The 25,482-nt window shown below is 39.3% G+C and overlaps 2 protein-coding genes across 3 annotated transcripts in view; one reads left to right on the forward strand and one right to left on the reverse strand.

The window, feature by feature from the left end:
* Positions 1–9,239, reverse strand: NMRK1 (nicotinamide riboside kinase 1). 2 transcript variants are annotated; one of them, XM_021381647.1, is made up of 9 exons: positions 8,656–9,239; positions 7,159–7,244; positions 6,693–6,783; positions 6,000–6,048; positions 4,405–4,576; positions 3,603–3,674; positions 2,576–2,682; positions 1,554–1,643; positions 1–1,167 (listed from the first exon to the last, which is right to left on the reverse strand). In XM_021381647.1, the coding sequence occupies exons 2-9, from the start codon at positions 7,185–7,187 to the stop codon at positions 1,148–1,150; spliced, it is 630 nt and encodes a 209-aa protein (XP_021237322.1). In that variant the 5' UTR covers positions 7,188–7,244; positions 8,656–9,239; the 3' UTR covers positions 1–1,147. The 2 variants fall into 2 exon arrangements, with proteins under 2 accessions (XP_021237322.1, XP_021237323.1); XM_021381648.1 differs by lacking the exon at positions 8,656–9,239 and adding an exon at positions 7,692–8,628.
* Positions 9,100–25,482, forward strand: part of OSTF1 (osteoclast stimulating factor 1) — a 21,227-nt gene continuing 4,844 nt past the window's right edge. The window contains exons 1-8 of the mRNA XM_021381646.1: positions 9,100–9,304; positions 16,540–16,586; positions 17,102–17,152; positions 17,235–17,298; positions 23,855–23,908; positions 24,353–24,460; positions 24,884–24,933; positions 25,038–25,116. Of these exons, the coding sequence (XP_021237321.1) occupies positions 9,271–9,304; positions 16,540–16,586; positions 17,102–17,152; positions 17,235–17,298; positions 23,855–23,908; positions 24,353–24,460; positions 24,884–24,933; positions 25,038–25,116 (487 nt within the window). The 5' untranslated portion in view covers positions 9,100–9,270. The remainder of the gene's footprint in view (positions 9,305–16,539; positions 16,587–17,101; positions 17,153–17,234; positions 17,299–23,854; positions 23,909–24,352; positions 24,461–24,883; positions 24,934–25,037; positions 25,117–25,482) is intronic.

Consider the following 25,482-nt stretch of genomic DNA (forward strand, 5'->3'; position numbering starts at 1 on the left):
TACGTGAAGTCTTTTTATTGCAAATCAACAATACAAAATAGTATCTGGAAGTACTTTATTTTAGACACAAATTTACATCGCTCACTTTAAGGCCTCTCTTATTCAGAGTTTTAAGACACTTTAACACCATTAACAGTAAAGTAATACATTTCAATCAACATAAACAGTTTAGCTGAACTGTAGTAATACAGTGCATCCTTTCCTTTTTATGTCTGCAGATAAAATTGCAAGAGATCATATAGAAATCTCCTAGTTCATCTAAATACATATACACAAATCCTGTAATAAAGTTTTAACATACGTTTATTATACCTGCTTTCTGAATACTCTCATAAGTAAAATTTAATCCCGAGTTCCACAAATTAACAAGAAATATTTCTTACATCCTCTTTCCCAAAGCACGCTTTTACTGTCTTGCACTTCAAGCCATTCTAATCCTTTATCTTTACATGATACACGTAGTTAACATTATTAGTGATGCATCTGCTTTCTGTCATCTTATTCCTCCACATTTTCCCAACAATCTTTTTTTTGAAATATCCATTCTGAGCTGGTCCAAATATGTAACATGCAGATTACTTGACAAATACTACATAGGCTTTAGCAGCTCTAAGTAATTTTAGTTACAATATATTCAGTAACAGATTCAGTTACTGTATAAGCTGTTAGATTGTTCCTTGAATCTTAAAACTACCATTGTCACAGCTTACAGCTAGTTCCTCTAACCGTGTTCATCAGTGATTACCTCTAACATATTTAATAGCTTTTTATCATTGTAATTCCCAAATACTTTATGAACATTTCAAATTGCATTAGTCAATTTTCAGATATGCTTAGTGATCCAACAGAACTGCACATTTACAGTTATATTTTTGTACACAACACTAATTCTTTAGAATATACACATTCTATCATATATAAAGGTCACTCAAAGCATGACTGATGGAAGGAATTCTAAAGAATAAGCTTGTTGGTACTCGACATCTGAGGGTTATAGAGTTAACACTTTAGCTACAAATCCACTTGTGTTGTATGAACTATGGTTATGGACATAAATGTATACATCTGCCCAGTTGGTTGTCTTGCCAAGTACCAGAGGCCTGGGGCTTTCAATTTGTATCAGACCGAACAGAGGCATTCTGCTTTATCATGCTGTGTCCTGCTGATCTGAAATAAAAAGTACACACCTTTAACTTGTGTTATTTCTGTGTTTGCATGTGACATCACCATATATTTGAAACTACCACCACCAAGACACACCTTTCATTGATGTTTTGTATCATCTTACTTTTCTTTTTCAGATTTATTAGTAGATAGCAGTGAATTCACCTATTATTTAACAAAATCTAATTTCAGTGAACTTAAAGATCTACTTTATTATGACAGAGTAAATATGTGTAAGGCAAATACATATAAGGCAAATACGTATAAGGTCTATAATATATGGAGACAAGAGATCTATCTAATCCTTGCAGCATTTCCATACAGAGTAGTAAGCTCCTAGTTAACTTGGAATTCTATAAGCAAATTCAATTTCCAGTAAAATCACTTACTTCCTTCCCTCAGCTTTTTTAATTCCTGTATTATATCACTATACACACAGGATAAAAGCTCCTCTTGGGATTTAGTTCCATCTAAATAAACTAAGAAAAAAGAAAAAAAATTATTAGTTCTGTGCCAGTTGTATGTTATCTGTAGTAACAATTAGCAAAATTTTCAGTATTCCTACAGATGCAGTGAGAGGAAAAAAATAAAAAGCAAGAACAGTGTAACCCTCTGCTTCTTTCCCAAATTCAGTTTGCATGTTAGAAAGTAACACAATGTACAAGTATTCCAGTTAATAATCATTTTACAAATATTTATAGTAAAAAAATTCTCCAAAACAGTCATGCTAATAACATTAGGACAGTAGAGCTGGAATAATTCAACAGAAAGATTCCTATGCAGTAGGAAGTTTCAGGATCTTCCTCAGCTTTAGGGTTTGAGCAAGCTGAGGAAGGACACTGCAGTTCTCATTCTCACTGCACAGTAAGCAGCAGTGCCCTGCATGCTGATGAAACAGCCACCTGGCCTCTTTTCCCTGAGGCTCAGTTCAGAATTAGGCAGTCCCAAGAGCTGCGCAAGTGCAAACATCGCACAAACTCAGCACCACCACATTTCACACTACTTTGACAAGAGTAGTGACTATGGTACATACCAAAAAGTACTTGTGAAATGTCCCGTAGCTTTTAACAGGACTTCATACGGGATTTTCATACATCAGATACTGTCTCAGAAGTTTCCTGGTTAGTCATAGACATGTACACACACAAGCACATGCAAACTAGCTTGCTAATAGACTTAGTGATTGAAAAATTTATATTTTTTAAACTCATAATTAGAAAAATAACAAGATACAACCCTAAAGACTTTAAAAAAATAAACCAACAGAAAGGTCAAAATGTACTGTGCATATGTCACAATAGTATTTGAAGAAAATGTTGTCCCTTACAAAAAATACCAACAACAACCAAACAAAATCCAGAAATGTGTCACATTTAATCATTTTATATGTTTAAAATTAAGGATATATTACCAATGTTACTTGCACTTTCTTCCAATTCATTTTTATATTTCAGGTACATAGGCCACACGTGTCCATCGAAGTACCCAGGTGTATCTGCTGGCTGATAGACTCTGGTGCTACACAGAAACATATGTGCTTTCACATGCAAGTTTTACATTACACCCCCAACCCAGTGTTAGAAAAAATACATACAAGCAAGGATGCTGCGTAACTACTGGAACAAAGGAAGCTACTTTGTTATAACATAATCCACGATATGAATTCTTGCTAACCTATTTCTGCCAATCAAATTAAAGACAAGGTAAAAGGAGTTTAACTGAAAAATGTATTACATATAAATTAAGCTGTATTGAAAGTTTTACCTTTTTTTCTTTTTATTGGCAAAGATTTCTCAAGTTTTAATTCACCAGAAATTCAGATACTAAACTCCTGAAAGACAAGTCTAGTCAAGAACCAAGAAAGTGGAGTCAAATAAAGCCAACTGAGTGGAGTATTGCTCGACTCTGACAGCAGATTTTGATTTTGTGCAAATATCTTGCTCCAAGCACATAATAGTGTTTCAAATCTGGAGCCAAGTCAGTCACTGGCTCAATATTCCAAATCAAATTTGCAATGGCACTAATACACAGTCTAAATGAAGCATACAGGAAAAGAACACGCATAAAGACTGGTACTTTAACATTAATCATCATGTATATCTGTATGTTTTCTTTCTCATTTTACCTTAGTTTAACTCTAGCATTTTGTTGGTAATCTAAATAGTTTTTTCTAGACAACAAATTCTGTTTCAGTGTTTATAAAACATTTAACATTTTAATATATATAAAAACAAAACAAAAACAAACAAAAAACACTTCTCTCCATGCTTTTGTTAATGTTTGCTAAACACCCACAGAGCGTTGCCTGGGAATAACAGACAACAGATGATCTTAGCAGCTTATATCTGTCAAGCACTGAAGAAAAGCTGGTACCAAAAAAAAGTACAGTTCAGGTTAAGGGATACAGTCACCATCTGTGAACAACTGAATAATCTTACCTCCTTCTCCTTTTACACTCTTCATAAGGAAGGGTCAAAAAATATCTTCTATTCCAGAGTGCGTTAAGAGGCCTAAGATAGCAATATAGAATCACAGAATCATAGAAGCACCAAGGTTGGAAAAAACAAGATCATCCAGTCCAAGCGTCCACCTATCACCAATATTTCCCACTAACCTATGTCCTTCAGTACAACATCTAAATGTTTCTTAAACTCCTCCATGGATAGTGATTCCATGTCAACGGAGTGGAATACAAATAACCGAAAATCATAAAACCATGACATTCCATCACCTCCCTGGGCAGCCTGTTCCAGCGCCTGACCACTCTCTTGGAGAAGAAGCTTTTCCTAATGTCCAGCATGAATCTCCCCTGGCGCAACTTGAGGCCATTCCCTCTAGTCCTATCACTAGTTACACGGGAGAAGAGGCTGATTCCCACCTCCACACAGCCTCCCTTCAGGTAGTTGTAGAGAGCCATAAGGTCTTCCCTGAGCCTCCTCTTCTCCAGACTAAACAATCCCAGCTCCCTTAGCCACTAAGGCCTGTGCTCCAGAACCCTCACCAGCTTCATTGCCCTTCTCTGAACATGCTCCAGAGCCTCAACATTTTTCTTGTAGTGAGGGGCCCAAAACTGAACACAGAACTTGAGGTGCAGCCTCACCAGGGCTGAGTACAGAGGGATGATCACTTCCCTGCTCCTGCTGGCAACACTATTTCCGATACAACTAAGTATGCTTATGTTTTTAGGGCTGCTCTTTTTAGGGCAGCTTTTAATATATCAGTTGACATATTATTACTTACCCATAATTATACAGCAGAAAGCCTTCAACAATCAAAATATAAACATCTTCTGTCATTTTTAGACTGTTACACATGTCCATCGGTTCTTCAGTCGCAACATCTGAGCTTGTATGGCTGTTCATCCAATTGTGAATACTTTTCACCATTTCATCCATATAGAGGGCATCAAGTACTAGATGAATACAAAATGTTAGGCACCCATTAGAAACGAAGTGTTAAAAAAGAAAAAAGGCCCTTAAGTGCCTTGATTAACCCAAATCAGTAAGAAACAAATAATCTACATGTAAACCTAAATGAAGGGGAATGCTGTTACCCCCAGAAGTCTCTTAGGCATGTAAGCAGTATGATGTTTGCAACTGATGACACCTTGAAACAAATGCTTTCCTCCTGACTGGGATGCATTTGGTGGGTGTGGTCTTTCAGAACCTTGCGACAACAAAAAGTGTGCGAATTCACCTCACAGACTTTTTCTGTATGGAAGAAAATGCATGGAGTGCTATCCTGTTCCACAGAACTTGTAAATGCTCAGCCCAAACACTTCTACCATTCTGTCAGTTATCACAGAAACAAGTCAAGGAATGAGGCTTAAAAATCCTTTTCTTTGTTTTTTTTTTTTAAATTAAGTTTTAGGTATTTGGATGGTGCAGAGGGATGGCTTGGTTTGATAGGATGGCATAAGAAGCAAAATATTACAATGTAGCATATGGTTTTGTCCAGAGATAGATGTCATTTAAGTTACTGAACTGCAGCCAGAAGGCAGACTTTGTAAGAGCGAACAGACTTTAAAGTAATATTTAAAAGCAGCATTAAGCCCAGTCAGATGAACTTATTCATCTAGTTTCACATACTTTCATTTAGTGTAGAAATTGAGCCACACACTGCATTAACTGATGAAAGTCAGTTTTCAGCTACAATTCAAGGTTCTGGATTATGTTTAGGATAATACATTTTGTGATCACCAAGTATAAAAACAAATTAGTTAATAATCAACTGTTCATAACTAGTCATGACCCGAAACAAAGCACTGGCAGAAAGCAGATTTAGGTCTTGAAGTTCACACAACTAAACTGGCACGTTGAGTCAGCATTAAGTCTGAATTTGGAACCATTCTTGTCTCTGTGTAAGATCTGACATGAGGTGTTTGGATCAGATCCAGTCTTATCTGATTTGGAACATAATAAGGAAAGAGACATGATGGTGAAGATATCCGATCAGCTAGTTATTAATGAGAAAAAAATCCATCACTACATAGAAAGTAATAAGGTTTAGCTTATGCCAGTGCTGCAAGTCAAGAGACTTTCAATTGAGAGGAACCATTTGCTACTGGACCAGATGCAATTCTAGAAGAAAAGATTAAAAAGAGGAAAGGGAAAGGCAAGCACCAGCTTCAGTAGTTTACTAATTCAACAAGTTTTCTATTTTTATCTCAGTATAGATAGGGGGTGAAACTGAAGTAAGGGTTGCTCTGCCTCCTTTGTTTACAACCTTGCTCAGAACAGACAGGGAACAGGGGAGTTGCTTACTTAGAAGAGACAGGGAACAAAGTGTTGGAGCTCAGCAAAACAGAACCAACAGAACACGTCAAAGTTACTGACCATCATACAGCTTAAATCCACGCTCATCTGTTTCTACTTCAGACTCTGGCTAAAGAGAAAAAAAGATCATAATTTTCAATGGTGCTTTTATAAGCACTTTCACAGGTCTGTTTTACAGACAGATCATATATCTTTGTATCCCAATTGATAAATTTGTCTTCAAAATTTAAATGCTGCATAAAGCTATTAAAATACAATACAAACACTTTATTTCATCTGCAACAACAGATTCTCCAGATCATTGTTCCTAAATTCACTAGAACTTCACTCTTCAAAAATAAGAACAAGTTCAATCTCTTTAACAAAGAACTTTAATATTCATACAAAAGTTTTGATTTTTCTTTCCTTTTTTGATTTAGGAAATGAAGAGCTACAATTGCTGCATAGCAGTAGGGTTAACAAAGCAATACCATTAACTCCATTAGCATTCAGTATCTTAAAAAAATCTACCCAGCATACACCCATTCCTTACTTTGAAAGGGTATCAAATATACAGTCAGTTTCTTTTGCTGAGTATATTCAGTGGTTTTGGCCACTGAAAGTTCAATTACCTCAGTGCTCACAAAGTTGACATTACTTTAAGCAGCATCACTTTTAACAGTCCATTAACAGAGAACTGGAAAGAGTAGAAATTATACTAAAATCTTGTCAAGTCCACTTTTACATATCAGGTCTTTGCATCAATACCATTACCTTAAAGAAGTCATCCTGAGAGATTGTATCACAGTTCGGAAGCAGTTTCTTAAGCTTTTCTGCCAGCGTTGTTTTTCCTCCATTTGTAACTCTGAGTTAGAAAATACAGAAGCTGCAACAGACAAGATCTCTCTTCCAGACATATCCACACCTATGCACACGCACCTCTACATAAACAGTGTAAACCACAGAGACGCAGTTCACTCCTCTCTCTCCCCACCTCCAAGAGGTTTATTAACATTAAACACACTAAGTGTGTTCTAAGAATTTTCAGAGAGTAAATATAACAGTGACAAGAAATAAATTAGAAGTGGTACCTGAGATCTCCAAAAAAAGACCATAACATGCTGTATTTGTAAACTATTTTCAAAAATGATCCATTCAGAAGTAGAAATTACACCACAATTCATTCTGAAAGGAAGACTAGTCTTGAGCTGTAGAGAAAATTTCATTTGCTAATACTTACCCTCCAAGGCCAATAACCAGTATTTTCATAGCTTGTTTTCTCCTCAGTTCTTCCTTTCCACTGTCAAAAACAGTCAGTGGAAACCCCTAATTCAGCAAAAACAACTGCAGTTATTAAGAAATTCCAGTTATAGTTAAGACTTGTTTTTTGTCTTTTCTTTCCCCCGCAAACCGACTGTCAGAACCTCAACTGCTTGTTCAAACGGTAACTAAACACTCCAACACAGATGCTGCATCACAGATTTCTACATATTTTACCTTAGACAGTATTTCATGATTTGAGGAGAACTCTGAGAGATTGAGTTCTACCACTACTGATTAGCACAGAAGTACCTGGAAAAAAAAACCGCAATCCTAGCTCAACCATTAACGGTATCCAAATGACTAGGTAAACAGATGCTGAGATGGAAAAACAAACAAACAAAAAAAAGCCAATTAAAAACAAACAAACAAAAAAAACAGTGACATACTGAGGAAAGAAAGATGTTTCAAGAATTCTCTTAAGGTTATAGCAGAGTATGTCCAAAGACTTACACATCTCAGTCTTAGCAGTGTAAGAACTCATCGCTCCCTTGTTGTCACAGTTAACAGCACAGATCATGTAAGTGCTCTTCATCTGCTCCACCAAATTAATGGATTCATTAAAACTACTGTAACGGCAGCCTAAGGCATCCCAGCCAACCTAACAGTGAGAAGGACTAGGCAGCAGCTGATCTCCAGAACGGATCAAAGACTGAAACTCCAAAACAGGCTATGTTTGTTCATCCATATCCTTGCTGCTGCCAAGAAAACGACTGAGGCTCTGTCTGGCTGAACACCTCCAGCTGTCAGTGCTGCCCAAAGACACAATCTTGTCTTTCCTAACTTGTTCCCAGAACTTTCTTTGGAAAATGTGCTTTTCTTGACAGCAGCACAAGTCTACAGGCATCACCAACCCAGTCTGACATTTGTCAAATACTGTTTTCCAAGAGCACACACCAGATATCAACTATTTAACAATACCCAAACACCTTGTTTTTCATCTGCTCTCTGCTCACAGTCACGCTGAAGGAGACAGGGCTGTGACACCCAAGACTGAATAGGACAGAGCAGGCAAAGCCACCCCTGACAGCACACAGGAATTTCTAAAAACCCATAACTCCCAAAGTGCACGACTCACTGTGTGTTTGTGGTGTTGGCTACCTATGTGGAGGGTGTCAACAGATCACCTGTTCTCAGGACGTGATGAAACTTGATTCACAAAAATCTCAACGCTATTTTCAAATTAAACTGTCACTAAGGTTTGTGTTCTGGGGGATTAGCCTTTGTCCCACAAAACCACTGCCGTACAACCCAAACAACATCTAGGCACACGTGCTGAGCTTTGGACTCAACTTACGTCACCGGCTATACCAAAGTTAATCCCATTTTACGGGGAAAAAAACACCAGGACAAAAAAACCCACCAACTCCGCCTCCCTCAGAACAACGTACAACCCAAGTTACGAGGGCAAACTTGCCTCCAGCGTTGCAGCACAGAACTCCGAAGTTACTCGGTCTCTTTAAAGGACCGAGCGAAGTTTCACTGCAGCTCCCTCACAGAGCTGCTTCGGTGCCTCGGGCTGAGCATTAAACCTGCAACCAGAGCATTCAAACGAGCCACCCCGCCCCAAGAGCTCCCACGCTGGAGGAGCTGACCCGCGGGACTCCGCGCTCGGCACAAACCCACACGCACCACCAAAGCCCACCCCCTACCGCTGCCCGCCGCACTCCGGCGGCCCACTCGTCAGCCGCCCCACGGCGCAAGTCCCTCCCCCTCCAGCACCGCTCAATCCGATTGGCCGCCCCCTCAGGCTGCGCTCTCCGATTGGTCGCCCCCTCTTCCCCGTGCTCCTCCCGTCAGGGAGAGTAGGCGGGGACTGGCTGCGCGGCGTTTCGGGTTGGCGGAGTGCCTGTGGTTGCCGCTGTGAGGCGCTGTGTAGGGCACCGGCGCCCGTCTGTTCGTCCGCCTTCTCCCTCCCTTCCTTCCCCTAGCCTTGTCGCCACGCACGATACCCAGCAGGCCGGAGCGGCTCGCCCCGCTCTGCCTCGCCGCCCCGAGGCACCTGCGCAGCCCGTCAGGCCCCGCCGCAGCCATGTCCAAGCCGCCGCCGAAGCCCGCCAAGCCAGGTAAGGGAGTGTCCCCGCGGCTCGGCCCGTCGCGCCCAGACTTTTCGCTGTCAGCGCGGGGCCGCCGTGGGCGCGGGGCGGCTCGGTGCCGGCTGACACGTGGACAGCGCGAGAGCGGGGCTCGGGCTGTCAGAGCCGGGCGGCCCCCGCCTCTCCCCGCCCCGCCGCCATTAATGTCGGCGCCGCCCGAGCGCTGCGGCGGGGGCTGCGGGGCTGCCTTCGGGCACACCGCGAGGAGCTTCGCTTCTCAAAACTCATATCGAATCGCAGGGTCTTGTAAAAACAGTGCTGACCGACTTTGGAGCAGTCAGTCCGTCAACCTCCGCTTTCTGCTGATCTGTTAAAGCCCCAGAACTTCTTCCACGTAACAGTTTCCTCTGGTTTTTAACCCGCTGAGCATCTTTCTAAGTTGACCTGAAATGGAAAAAAAAGCGATAGAGGCGCCGACGCTGTGGTTGCCCGCTGGGAAGGTGCGTGAAGAGCTGTATGGGCTTCCGAGAGATGAGGAGGGTGTGGTGCTGCTTTCTGCAGCCAGATGCGAAGGAAGAAGAATGTTTTCCAGTCAGGCAGTTAACTCAGTTCTCTGATTTGCAAAATAATTGGTTAGGCTTAGCATAAGAATCTTACGGAATTCAAGGATTTATGATGTTTAGCCTGCCGGGGCTATCAGACTGACTCAGACATTCTCTGTCTAATATGGGGCACCCCCGGCTTGCTGGGGTGCAGTGTGTGATAAGACGCAGGGCGTCAGAAGGGCAGGCTCTCTGCGCCCTCACTGTCGCTGTGCCCTTCAGTTCGGTGGCATGGCAGGCTGGGTGGGTGCTCTGGCACGGCAAGGTACTTCTCATCTGCAGGTTATTTTCACGTTCTAATAAACTTGCCAATCTGGTTTACCACATGATCACTTGACACAGCAAAAGGAAATGGATGGAAATAAATGGCTGAAGAAGAAAGAGGAAGAGAATAAGACTGTCTTGGTAGTTGCTCTCAGGGCTGTTATGGGTCATGATAGCCATTTTACAGAGTCCCTCCTTTTTGAAGAAGGAAAGTCTTTACAGATGCTGTTGCAGAAATTTTTTTTTCAAAGTCTTTTTCAGGAAGAGACTGTCTTCTAGCTTCCTTTAAAATATTTCGTCTGTCTGCCTTTGTAATATCAGTTACACTTTTAGTAGTGTCACTGAATTTCATGGAGATTATAGACTGTAAAATGTACTGAGTTAAAGACATAAACATGGGGTCTGCATGTGCTGAAACAAGAGCAGCATAATGCTCTATTTGTTACCAGCTTCTAGGCTGCAGGTGGGGAAACGTTGTCCATGTTCATTTGCTCAAGCTGTGTTATTTTTTCTTCATTGGCTATTATTGTTTGGTATCCCATCCATAAACCATCCTGTCTTTGTCACAAAGCAGCAGTCTGCTTGCCTTGCCACTGAATTCTCACAATTCAGGCAGATAGAAGAGAGAATAAGACTTTGGCTGCGGTAGTCCATTAAGAAATGTTCAGGAAGAAAACGCGCAAACTAGATGGAGATGGAGGCAGATAGAGCTGGTGGCAGGGAAGTGTGCTTAGCGTTATACTGGTTTCGAAAGCAGCAAGTGTGTTCCTTAAAGGGCTGTTGAAGATTACAGTTACATATGAATGCATAGACGGTGCTTTGAAAATGTGCAAAACAAGATGTGCTAAGGGAAAAAATAGTAAGTATGTAAGATATTTTTATTTGATAGAAGGCTCTTTCATTGTAATAATCTGGCTTCACGGGCTGTCCGTTGGATTTCAATTGTGAGGGAGAACGCTTTGACGTCAGTGGATTTTAGTCAGTCATCTAATAATGTTTCTCAGCTCTTGAGCCTGTATTTTGGGGCCAGTGGTTAGCCCTTGAGTAAGAGGCTGTGACTGTTTTTCATGGCTTTGGGAAATTTTTAATTTCTAGTGTTCTGAGATCTTCCTTTAAAACAGGCTCCTCACTTAGCTGTTCTGCTGGGACTTTTTGTACTAATTTGAAAGCCTTTTTTTTTTTTTTCCTGTATTCAAACTTGCCATTGGAGATACAGAGGAGTGGAGTGAGAGCTGAAAATAATTGAAGCTTTCTTCTGGATCAGCATTATGCAACAGTAGGATTTCCCCTCCATCCTTCAAAAGCTCTACTGTTATCTCAAACAACATTATTCTTTTTAGAGTTCATTAACCTCCTAAACATTCTGTGTCTTATGTTAATTCTAATTATCAAAGTTACTTCTTAAGTCTTTTGAACCTGACAAGCTGCATTGACTTCTGCTAGTTGTCTCCTTGAACGGTGGTGGTTATGCGTTTTTTACTGGGGCCTTACATAGTGTGTATGACAGCTTTGAGGAAGCTGGAAATGTTAATATTTAAAAAAAAAACAAAAAAAAAAACCTTTATTACTTACATATTCTCCAGGTAAAGTAAGTTTGTTGATCTTGGCCTAAAGTCAACACAACACTTAAGTGTTATAGAGAAAGACAAGTCTTTTTCTGAAGGAAATTGCAGTTTAAAATGATTCCAGTTGAGAGGAAGTGAGAAAGGAGGAAGCATAACATCTGTAACATGAAGGGACACTAGCTTAAAGTAGGTCTGTTGCCTTTGCAACCAATAGTAGTTTTCAGAGTTAAAAATAGAATTCTGAATATAAATACTTGGGTTTGAACCACAGTCAAGTCTCTTTCACATTACTGAGGTAAACCAGAAGCTGTGGCAGTTGCCATTCACAGGAGCAGCAGATGTATGCTGAATGGCATCCCTAAGGTCTCAGCAGTCTGTCACTTTAAGTCAACTCTTTCTGTAGTCACAGAAAAGGTTTTTGTTAGCTAGGGAGAAGTGGGTGTGTAAGTTTGGGGAGTTACACTGCAGTCATGAGTTCATATGTGGGAGGCATCAGCAGAACTATTAAACAGCGCAAACATGAATGCTAAATTTGTGTTTCTGATCCCAAACATTCAATTTACTGCAAGCTTCCCGAGCCGCAAACAAGCCTCCTACAAGTGAAGGTGTTCTTCATATTTGCAAACATTAAACTAGTAATAAGTAGAAGATTTCAGCATCATACTGTGCTAGTCAGAATTTGTTTGTGAAATTGTTCATGTCAAATCAAAGTGAATACGCCCACATATATCTTCTCTGAGAATATCCTGAATTCTGATTTTCTGTATACAAATCCTGTGGAGCAGAAAGAACAAACATGCTGTCAGGTGCAGTACTTGATTGATGCAGTGCTACCCTAGCTTGTCATCAGCACTGGCGCTGGTCTGCTCTTTGGATTCTCTTCTACATGTCTCCGAACACCCCCTTCCTGCTCTCCCATTTGCTAGCCTATACTCACTTCCCCTTTCTAACAAATACTGCTGAAAAGTGGAAGATGGCTTTCCAAACAGCGGGACCTCCACTTTTCTCTCTTACTTAAAATAATTCTTAAATGCTGTGTCATACTCTGTCGTGCCTGTGTGCCTTGAGCAAAACTCCAAATGTAAAGCAGCAGTCTTGTAAAACATACTCCCTCTCTTTAATCCTTGAAGGTCTGAGTGTAAAGTACTGTATTCTTCAGTTCCTGAAAAGTCAGAATAAAGTTTCCATCTGCCCTTAATGGTCTAAGAAAATGGCATGTTTCTGAAGGTGTGCCTATCATGATAAGGATATTTCTTTTCTTACTAAAGCAGACTGGAAGCATATCACGAAAGATCCTGATATGTAGTTTAACCACAATGCTAGCTCTTGACAACACTTTTTTGCCTTCCAAATTCTGTTCCCAGGTTGTGTAGTTCATTTGTAGGGTCTCAGACCAATGCTGAGTGTGCTTCTTGCCAATGCACTTAGCAAAAAGACGGTGTCTGTCTTGCTACAGAGAAAATAAAATGCACGAATCGTGTTCTGGGAGGACACTTGGAAACTGACATAGACCCTGGAACTGGCATACTAACGTCTAAATAAATAATGCTGTGCAAGAATCAGCCTTCTTTCTTTCACAGATGGAAGCAAGTAAGAGGAAAGTAGAAAATGCTTTGTGTAGAAGAGGGAATTTTAATGGTAGCATCTTATGATGGCATAGAGAAGCTGAGGTAAAAGAACAAAAGGGAAGTGGGGGAAAAGTCACTGAGAGAGAAACTAAATCCTCCTTGCAGGAACACTTTGCATGTCTTTGAAAACAACCTTCTATTATACTATAATTAATTAAAAATAAATATCAGACTTGATAGGAGGAAACAATGTTTCTGGTTGTTGAGAAAACCTTTTTTAACTTTGCATTGTGAATCCTGACAGCGATCATGTTAGCTCAGTACGTATCAGAAGCTGCATTTTTTTTTTAACTCGTTACTGTTTAGCCACTCAGTTTCTTTATTTTCATGCATTTAGTTTGCTATTCATTGTCCTGACAAATCAGTTTTACCTGAGAGAGGGCAATATTATAAATCTGAGTTGCCCCTTTCCTTTCCTAATTAAAGTATTTTTTAGGAGAAGTTGTCCTAAAGAATTCAGATGGTTTTAGGACGACTCACCTTGTTGCATTGCTGAGTGAGGGTTTGGTAAATTGTGGCATGGGGAGTTTCTATGTCTAGTTTATATGTCAGTGTAGTATGTATAATGAATTATCTTTCTTTGACAGATAGTTGCACTGCAGATGTTTAATGCAAATCCTTTGAGAAGAGAAAAAAGACAGACTTGTGGCAGAAGTATGGAACTGAAAAGGGCTATTCAAACTTGTCCCTGCAATAAGGAAAATATTTGATGTGGGACATATCACTACACTATGCCTCAATTGATTTTATTTTTAGAGGGGATAGTGATTAACTATCTAGATAGTAAAGTCATTACTGTTTGCCTGATATCTTGAAATATCAAGAATGTGTGTTTCCCCTTGCTTTAGCTATTGTGTCTTACAAATACATGATTGCGAGGCACAGTCTGTTAGCATTGCTAAGTTCAAATCACTGCTTATGCCTTAGTTCTCTGTCCTACAGGGATCTCACAAAGTCATGAGTGGTGGAAGTTGGAGCTCAGCAAGTCCTTAGGCCCGTGAGTTTATTAATTCCAAAGGACACCAAGTCAGTGAAAGCTGTAATTTTGTCCACGTGCTTGGGGACGTGCATCACTAAGTGGAAGTACTTGTATTCAAGTGAATGCAGCTACTCACGTGCCTAATAAAAGACACTTTATTTCCAGAACAGAGATACTAGTTTGATATTCCCTCTTAGTCCTTATATTTTGTTGTTTTAAATATTCCAGACTGATTTTTTTTTTTTTGCATTAAAAATAGTTCCTGTGAAGTGGTAAGTCCTGCTGTTCTTAGTTCTTAAATTCACCACTGTAGGCAGGCTTTAATGTCTATTTATCAATAAATATTTAAAAGATAATTTGAAAGTGCCAGAAATTAGTAGTGTTTAATTCCCATATGAAGTGCTGTAAAATTAAGGTTAACCAGACCTGCAGTTTTGTAGATATGAATACAGAGAGAAGTGTTTTAGAATGTGCTGTGCTGTGACACTGTGTCTTGACTTTTGGGGAAGTAACTCTTATTTCTGTTGTAAATTATAGTATACACACGTAAAGCAAATTGTTTTCAGTTTAAACAACATTTCAACAGTACTTTTATCTGCATTTCCTTTATTCTTTTCCAGTTTTCTAAAACTGTTAAGGATGCAGTACGTTATGACCAAAAATGTGTACTGTACGCACAAATCTAAATTTTTTGCTTTTCCTTGTCTTCTACAATCTTTTCATTTCCCCTTTTAATATTTTTTATCTTCCCTTTTAGTCTCCAGTTTCTCCTTCTACTTAAATAAAACCTTGAAAATTGGTGGATCGTGGTTGAAGTCATCAAAGGGTTTAGTGTGCAGTCCTGTCATGAGTTGTGCTGTCACCTTTCTAAGAAAGTGTAGGAGAAGGAACAATACCATGTACCATCCATCCATTTATGCCACACGTTCTGGTTTGTCATCTCTTCTTCTTTGTCCATTTGTTTTTGGTTTTAACTGACTTCCAGCCACAATTTGGATGTTTCATTCTGAAGCTCTTAGGATTATGACATATTACTGTCTGGTTTGTTTACTTGTTTTCTTGATCATTTTCATATAAGTAATGAATAAAAAAGGTTTCATGCTTTTAGCTGCTGCCGTAGTGCAGGCGTTTGGCTTCCAGAGCATAGGCCTGTAAAGTGTTGAAGCCTTTATGTCCAAGACATGGCTGCTGTGTGAGAGAGCATCAGTAAGGCCAAACTGAAGTCTTACGGTATTACTCAAAAGTAACAACTGCTTTGATTACAAGTTGACCCATACAACATGTAAAGTACAGTTCAAGAACCTCAGGTACAATGTTGTTTACTTGCATCATGATATCCAGAAAGAAACCTACATAGTTAAGACTTCAGATATTTCAAAGCAAATAAAGGTCTATATAGATCTCAGTTGAAATCAGTGGATTTCGGGAGTTCAGTTAATAAAATTATGTGGCATACAAGTTTCTTCTCCTGAACCCATCTTCTGCTTTGTACACTTGAAACAGCCCTATACTGAACATTTTAAATGTTTACAGGGATGCTTCTTTTGCAATTAATGAAATTAAATTTCTACCTCTTTTTTTTTCTGGGCCTGGATGCTGCCCTATTTGAAATAAACATTGCGTACTTAGTGGTATTGTAAACACTGTAGTTTATTTTCTGCATCTAAGCAGAATATTGTATCTGCTGTACCTGATATAAATAGGACTTGCTGACCATTTGTCATTTTTCTTCAGATTCTGCAGTGCTTCTGTGTCATTGCATTATTTTCCTGATTAATAGCAATTACAAATGAGTACGGGAACATATGGCAGACATCAGTCATTGATTTATTTTGTTTCTTTACTTTTTTCCTTAATTCTGAAGCATTTAAGACACTATTAAAAATATATGTATAACATATATTGTTGCATATGATTGAAACAACACTATGTATCAGAAATCAGTGGCAACACTTGCATTGACTTAGATGGTAAGCCATGAAGGCAGTGTTAGATAGACAGAACAGGCAGCATACACTTGTCTGATCGGTTGGCACATTTCCTTCAGAACCTATGCTTCTTGTTTGTGTGCTTTCATCATCAGATTTATTGCTATGGGCATTACACTGACTCATTCAGCAAGGAGTTTTAAGAGTTAAGGAAAGGAATTTACTTGTATGTGGGATCTGTGTGTGGATGCAGTGTGTTTAGAGATTATGTTAATCATATTTTTTAAATTTTTTTTTAGGGCAAGTTAAAGTATTCAGGGCCCTGTATACATTTGAGCCCAGAACAGTAAGTATATTTAGACTTCAGGGATTGGGGAGACTTATTTTTAATCTTATCCATAATAACACTTATTTAATTGTGACAAGGTTGAACTATCGGATTTGCTGTACTACTTTTTCAATGAAAACATCTGTTGATGGATATTCATTTTAAATATGACTTTTCTTCCAAAGGCAACAAGGATAATTGAGAACTGAGAGAGTGCTGATGAGCTGGGACCAGCCAAGAAAGGGGAAGAAGTTAACAAACATGGGATATATTTCCCTGCTTTTGTTGCACAGTGCTCAGTTGGGAAAGCTACAGTCTGTCTTTAGCATTCAGGAAGATCAAAGATAAAAAAAGTTAGCTGCAGTCAAGTCAAACTACGGTATCAAAGACTGTTAGGCAGTTGTCTAGTTTCTGTAGAATTAGAGCGTTACTATTTTGAAGGAAACTTTTTACAGTTGAGTATATTGAGCATTTTAGTGAAGTACACATATTCTTATTTTTATTTACCTTTTTTTTTTTAATTTTTCTTAAAGCCAGATGAACTGTACTTTGAAGAAGGAGATATAATTTACATCTCAGACATGGTGAGTCTGACGCATCCATCCAGGCAGAATGCTTCTGAGATCCAGTATATCCCTTTTAAACTCTACTCCTCTTTCTCTCCAGAGTGATACAAATTGGTGGAAAGGAACTTGCAAAGGAAGAACTGGACTAATTCCAAGCAACTATGGTAATATCAAAAATATTTTCCTTTGGTAGGATTATTTGCAGTCAAAAGAAATGAAGATTACTGATATGCTTACTATCCGAAGCTGATAAAAGTGCTGGCATTTAACATTATTCTACCAGAGTATTTCAGAATATTTCTACAGCATCACTTACCACTATTCCTCAGCAGCATACAGGCTGTGAGTTTGCCAAGTGTTTGTTTCTGGATGTGCATGTTATAACAGATGCTCTTAGTTGGGAGGGGAAAAGCAGTTAAATATAGAGGAGAGTTCTACAGAGTACACTCAAAGCTCATAGCCATACATTCTTCATACCTATAATGAATGTATTCTCATTTTTAAGATTTTCTCATTAGCAGTATCTTAAACTATATTTGTTCAGCCTGTATGTTGTCTTTTCTAAGTAAACATAATGATAGGCATGCAGAGCCTTCAGTAACTTGGAGATTAAGAAGCCTGACACAGCATGGGATGGCTTCTTACTGGGCTAATCAATAAATCAATACTCAAATGTTTAAGTAAACTCTGTATATGGACAGGAAGCTAAAGCAAACTGTAAGCAGCTCTATAGATGTACTCTGGCAGTTGTTTGTTGTTGTTGTTGTTTGTTTCTTCCTCACTCTGTGTACCATTTGTTGCTTGTTACTGAATCTGTTCAACCACAGGGAAAAAAAAACCAAAACATTTTCACAGGGATTCATGACATCAAATATACCATATCTGCTTTGACAGAATAGAAATTGCTTTTTCACATTCAACTAAAATCACTTTGAAAAGCCACAAGTACAGTTAACACAATTGTTTAATGTCCTCCCCGGAAGTGTATGCAGAGTAGCCATGTCACATGACAGATTGCATCAAAACTGTTAGCATTTTGGTAACAGTGTGGTTGCTTTGTGTTGTTCCTCCTTCACCAGGAGACATCATGGTAGCAATGCTATGATTCCCTGCCCTGAAGAAGAGATATGTAGAGATATGAGTGGAAGCCTATAGTGCAATTGTTTGGACCCTGGCATGAAGTTTCATTTTTAGAAAAACATGTCTTCTGGACTGACTCTGCTCTTGCCATCTGGCAGAGTAGTTGCTGTTATATACAATAATGATTTAAATATGCTTACCTGCATTCATATTTCCTTTGGATGTTGCAGTGTACTATATTTAGACCAGCAGCTATTTTTATCTGTGTTTCCATTGTGATCATTTTGGAAAACTTGCTTCCAGAGTGTTCTACTGAAGAACTATCTGAGCAACATTTTGCTTCTGTCAGCAGTGGTAAGACTGTACCTGGAGTACTGTGTGCAGTTTTGGGCTCTACCATACAGGAGAGGCATGGACATGCTGGCGAGTATCCAGGAAAGGGCTGTGAAGATGATGAAGGGACTCCACACCTATGAGGAAGGGCTTAGGTTGCTAGGACTTCTCTTAGAGAAGGTTCAGATGGGACCTTATTAACATGTATGAATACCTGAAGGCAGGGTGCAAAGAACTGGGTATTTTACAGTGGTGCGTAGTGCTAGGGTACAGACAGGAACATGAGGTTCCCTTTGAAGATCAGGAAGCACTTCTTTAGTGTGCAGGTAACAGAGCATTGGTACAGATTGCCCAGTGAGGTTGTAGACTCTTCCTTGCAAATCTTCAGCAGCTATGTGAACATGCGCCTGGGCATACTGGTCTGGGTCTCCCAGCCTGCGCAGGGAGGTTGAACCAAGTGACCTCCAGAGGACAGTTCCAACCTCAAGCAGTCAGTGATTTTCTGGCCAGAGAGGTGTGTGTGTGTGCGTGCATTTGCAAAAATTTCATGTGTAAGCAGAATAGAAGTCTATGTTAAAACTAGGAATGAAAAATACTAGGAATGTGTCTTCTTCATACAAAGTGTGCACAATCCCCAAAAGCCTCCTTCACTGGCTATCACAGTAGGACAGCCTAGATTTACTCTTAACCACAGAAACATTGCTACCTTTCTGGTGAAATTCTGTGCTCCTCTGCAGTCTTTTTGAGAAAAGTGGAGACAAACGTGGAAGTACTGAGGCTCTGATGGGGTCTTGTGCTCCATCTGCTGGGCTTGAAGGAACACCTTTTAAGACACTGAATAGAATAGCTGATGAAGCCAGAATCAAATGTTATCTGCGTTAAAAATAATTATTACTGAACTCTCAATAGTTTTATAAGCACAAAATTATTTTTGTGTTTCTGTCAGTGTTACTGGTATTAATGCTTTGTAGTACAAGCACTATTCAATGTCACTGGGGCATTTTACTTGTTTAATGCCTGGCTGCTCTGGGACCAGCTTCTGTGGCACTGTATTGACTAGAGGGAATGGCCTCGAGTTGCTCCAGAGGAGATGTAGGTTGTACATTAGGAAAATCTCTGAATGAGTGGTCATGTGCTGCAGCGAGCTGTCCAGGGAGGTGGTGGAGTCACTGTTCCTGGATGTGTTCAAGAAACATTTAGATGTTGTACTGAGGGACATCGTTTAGTGGGAAATACTGGATGACTGGACTGGATGATCTTGGAGGTCTTTTCCAACCTTAGTGATTCTATGATTCTGTGTATTAAGATTCTGTTCACTGTTTGCATGAACCTGAAATATTGGAATCTAAGGTATATTTTATTTTGCTCACAGCTAGAGGCAGAAATGTGAAATGTTGCAATTGCAAGTTGTTACGGGAGGAATATACACCAGAGTCAGAAAAGGTTTGGATAGGTCATGATTGTCCTTAGTATTCCGTTTTTTATAACTTAAGTATGTTGTATTTACCTGCTTTGCAAGTGATTGTAATAGCAGTTTGAACTGAGGAACATACTCTCAAATTGTCCCTGCCTTTTTAATAAGCTGTAAAGCAGGGGTGTCATGGTTTTGTGATTTTCGGTTATTGGTATTCCACATCATAACATCGTGTAGTGGACATACCTAGTTCTCAGAAGAGAAGGACTACTACAGTCCCCACGGTACTTTGCTCCTATGTTACCATTTCCAGCCGGAGGGAAAAGATAAAAGCTCTCAGTATAAAAACTTGCAGATCACGAGACCTCGTCCCTTTTTCCGCCGTCTCTCATCTTGGCAGCACCTCGCTCTCCAGCCGTCTTATCGTCGGTAGTAGAGTAAGGCCTACCTTGATTTTGGGACATTCTCTCTCTCTGTGTTGGATTTATCAGCTTAAATTGTAATTATATTGTATTATAGTGTGTTGTTTTGCATTCCGATATTTTATTTAGTAAATTAGTTTGTTTCTCCTCAGATTGTTGCCGCTGTTCTTTGCTCTCAGGGCCATCTCCCTACCCTTTTCCCCTTTCCCCTTTTCCCGGGACGTGGGCCCTTGGGTCCCCCGTCCCCTTTGTCACGGAATCGGGCCTAACGCCTGTAAACCGTTGACACAGGGGGTTGGAGAGCCTGCTCATCTCAGATTGAACAGTCATATTTGCTTGAACCCTTACTAGTTACAGACATTTTTACCTAAAAGAATTTTTAAAAAGAAGTTGCCAAATCACAGCCTGACTTCCAAATGTTCCACAGTGCTGTTAATTTTCTTTTTGCTGTTGCAAGGACACTGACCAGGAGCTGGTGGGTGCTCTTCGCTAGTAAAACCTAAAGCTTATGAGATGAAGAAAAGATATACAGAAGCCTGAACTTCCATCTGTATTCTTTGTTTAAGCAGTTTTGATTGTCAGATCTCCTCTAAGTTTTCCAGGGAAAATTAAAACTTCTGTAAAATAAATTGTAATCCTATTGACAGTGCATTTTCTTAGCTACCCTTTAGATAGCCCTTGGAAATAATTCTCTCGTAACTACAGATGGCAATCTATAGGTTGAATGCCTAGCTGCATGCAGCTGCTTAAGAATACCTTACAATTTTAGAAAGATGTGTAGTAACTGAGACAGAACATTACCAGATTCCTGGTGACCTGCAGCCTCTGATCAATTCAGCGCTGCTGTTTGAAGTTTTTACAGGCTATTTTTTGAATTGCTTTTCCAACACAATAAATTGAATTTTATCTGACTAGTCTAGGCATATCCAACTTGCAAGCTGCATGCGGCCTGGCACAGCTCGCAATGGAGCCACTGTGCTCCATCATGGCAGCGGCTCTGCCTCCACTGTGCACCCATCGCTTGGAAACAGTCAAGCCACTGGTGTGCGATCAGTGCTGTTGGGATTGGAACCAAGGTGTGGAGAGGGCACAGTGCTGAATCTGCCTCTTGCTCCCATCACACACAGTCAGCCGCATCAAGCCCTGTGTCTATTACATGTGGTATGTGCTTGTGCTGCTTGTTTGGAAAAACACAGTGATTTCCAGTACTGCTATTTCAACCTGCCTCATTACGTCTCAGAAGAAAACAAAACCCAGTAAAAGAGAAATTGTGGATGAAGGAAGAGTGTTCAGCAAAAGATGGACAGATGAGTACTATTTTTGTCAAGACAAATAGTATGACACTGTGCTTAATTTGTAAGAAAACTGTCCATTTTCAAAGATTACAATTTGAAGAGACATTATCTGCAGAAACCCGCTGCCAAATTCATGGAATCATATTATAGAATCATATCATAGAATGGCCTGGGTTGAAAAAGACTTGAAAGATTACCCCCAAGCTGAGTGCAGGGTCGCCAGCCACTAGACCAGGCTGCCCAGAGCCACGTCCAGCCTTGCCCTGAATACCTCCAGGGATGGGGCAAATTCAGTGCATATCAAGGAATGCTTTGTAAAGAGGTAGTGGAACTGAAAACATCCGTCATCTCAACAAAATCTTTTTTAAAAAGTTAAAAGACTGTTATAAAAGCTAGTTACATGGTAGCAAATCTGATTGCAAAACAGTCAAAACCATTTACTGATGGTGAGTTTATTGAGCGATGTTTGGAAAGCATGGCAGATATAATGTGTCCTGAAAAAAAACCCAGATTTTTCGAAAATCAGTTTGACTCACCAGACTGTAGCCAGGCGAACTGAAGAAGTAGGAACATCTATAAAAATTTGAAGAGTAAAACTGCTAATTTTGAATTCTATGCTTTGGTGATAGGTGAAAGCGCCGGTGATACATATATGGCTGCACTTGCAATTTTCATTAGAGGTATTGTTGATGAGTATAATGTCACTGAAGAAATGGCTTCTTTGGTGCCGTTAAAAGACACATCTGCATCTCTTAATTTGTATGAAGCAGTAAAAATTACGTTACAGCAATTTTCTTGAACCCTTGTCAATGTATCTAGTATAGCTACCAATGGTGCCTTGGTGATGGCTGGTAAAAAATAGGGATTTATAAAATTAATATAAGATGATATAGTTGCCACTGGCAGCTCACACGTGAAATATTGCTGTGTCATGCATAGAGAAAATTTATGTGTGAAAGCTTTAATAATAGATAATGTCATGCAAATCATCGTCAGAACTGTGAATTTCGTGAAGTTCAGTGGACTGAATCATGGGCAGTTCAGGAGTTCCTTAAATGTATGGATGCTGATTGTCAGGGCATCATTTACCTTTCTGAAGGAAGGTAGCTAAGTTGGGGTAAAATGCTAAAAGATTTAATGATTAACAAAATGAAATCAAGTCATTTGTGGAATCAAAAGGAAAATTTGTGCCTGAACTTGAAGATGAAAAAGGGCTCATAGGTTTAGCATTTTTGGTGGATTTGACCACTCATTTAAATGAATTCAACTTGCATTTTCAAGGTGAAAATCAACTTATCTGTTTCAAACGGTTACAGTGTTCAAGATGAAACTTATATTGTGGCGAGCTCAAATTATGGCAAATACTGTCATGCGTTTTGATACATTGGCTAAACATAGACCTGTGAACAGTGAAAAATATGCAGCCTTGTTTTCAGTTTTGATAAATTGATTTGAGCATAGGTTTCAAGATTTCAAAAAAAATTAATTTTTTTGTATATTTGCATCTCCATTTTCAGTTGATATAAATATGTCGCCCGCACATTTTCAAATGGAATATATATAGTTGCAATCAGACGTTCAACTTAAAGAAAAATTTGACCATGTCTCCTCACTAGACTTTTATAAGACCTGCCTTAACAGAAAAAAGTATCCTGTGCTTCACAATCACATCTTATTCATATCATCACTTCTTGGCAACATGTACATTTGTGAACAATTGTTTTCAAAGATGAATCACAAGTAGAGTAACATTTCATCAAGAATCTCTGATGGACATCTTTAGAGCTCACTGAGAATTGCAACCATGTCCATTGAACCAGACATTGATGCATTATCATGAAAACAAGGTCAGATATCTCACTAGTTTTATGTTTTTGTTGCTGTTTCTTATGTTTTAATAACAGATATATTTGTATAAAGTTTTGTTACTTATGTACGTTAGTTCTGTTACATAGTTTGGATGCAGCCCAAGACGATTACTCGTCACTCACTGAAGCCCAGGAAAGCCAAAGGGTTGGACACCCATGAACTAGTCGTATCTCACAAGTCTCTGTTCACATGCAGATGGAATATGTTTTGCTGGCTCTTCCAGAACTAAGAAAAAGCTTTATTTCCATGTAGATGTCAAATATCCTGTTTCAGACATAGTTAGAATTTATTCTCTGTTTCATTTCAGTGGCAGAACAAGCAGAGTCTATTGATAACCCACTGCATGAAGCTGCCAAGCGAGGTAAGTGTGATTTGGATTTTAGTTCTGTAATGCTGATGCTAAAAGACTGTTTGTTTTATGCTAAAATAATAAATATATTTAGGTTGAGGATATCCTGTCTGTTTTGGTTGCCTGATGTTTTGACCTAATTATCTAGTGAAGTTTTGCAGCTTTTGGAATCTGTTTTACAGCATGGTAGAATTGTCTCTAAATATGATATGATTGTATCTGCAGCAAAAATGGCTGGTGTTATCCGTTTAACTATACACGTACGTAAAGGTCTCCTGGAAACGGAAGAAGAAATGTTTGTTATGAACTGGACTGATTGTTTTACAAGTTGTGACTGCTGCTGATAATAATTTTTTCATCTTCTTTGTTCATAGAACAGAGAGAAATAAGTGCTTTTAATGATTCTGTTAACTTTTTAAAGAAAAAAAGATCTGTAAAACTGAATTTTTTTTTCAGGCAACCTGAGCTGGTTGAGAGAGTGTTTGGATAACCGAGTTGGGGTCAATGGCTTAGACAAAGCTGGAAACACAGCTCTATATTGGGCATGCCATGGAGGTCACAAAGGTATGAAAGAATTAATTTAAAGTAAGTGATCTCTGATTTTCTTGACTTGTTTGTTAGACAGATTGCTGAAGTCACTGTGCTAAAAAATGAAGCCAGGATTTTCTTGTGCTGTTCTGTTTTTTTAAAGAAATTAAAGGGAGGTTCAGGTCCATCAAATGCTGTGTATTTTGTTGCCACTGTTGGAGGAGTTATTCTAATCACTGTTACTGTTAGAAGCAGAGTGGTAAGAAGGACAGACCAAGAAAAAGTGTTGCTTATTTTGTTGTAATGTTTCATGGTAACTAATAGTTGCTTTCTCGATGTTTTCTGGCTGTTAGAGATTTTCATTAGCTGATTGGATCTTTCTTTCGTTGAATCTTACTTAAGATCTATACCCTGCATGCAAATAAGTACAGTTTGTTTTTTTTTCTCTGTTCTCTGCAGATATAGTGGATGTTCTGTTTACCCAAGCAAACCTAGAGTTGAACCAGCAGGTAGGACCCTTATACTAAAGATGTGATGCTATTCATCCATGGTACAAGCCAAAATATTTTTTTGCTGTGTTTTAATCCTGTTGCTCTTCCCTTTAACTCCACAGAACAAATTGGGAGACACAGCTTTGCATGCTGCTGCATGGAAGGGTTATGCAGATATTGTAGAGATGCTGCTGGCAAAGGGTAAAGATCTTCACCAAGATTTCAACAATCTGTATGGCAGACTAGCTTCCTGAATGTTTGTTAATGTGTGTTTTTTAAACTCCTTTCCTATAAACCAGGTACTGTCCCTAGCCAGCTTGCCTGCCTGGTTGTATAAGCCTTGCAGAAAATTCTGGCAGCTGTTTGAGAAATAGACATTTCATCTCCTCCAGATACATTTTATCCTGCTTTGTAGACAAAATTAGGAATTTAATCCCAGAACAACAATTCCATTTGCTTCCTGAAAAGGCAGGAAGAACAGCCAACAATTTTCCCAGCCAACTGTAGCTTATGGAAGAATATCCTTAGCTTTTAGTCTGCGTCAGATCAGTCCACAGATGAGATCTC

The sequence above is a fragment of the Numida meleagris genome, chromosome Z (genome assembly GCF_002078875.1).
Source record: "Numida meleagris isolate 19003 breed g44 Domestic line chromosome Z, NumMel1.0, whole genome shotgun sequence".
Lineage (NCBI taxonomy): Eukaryota > Metazoa > Chordata > Aves > Galliformes > Numididae > Numida > Numida meleagris.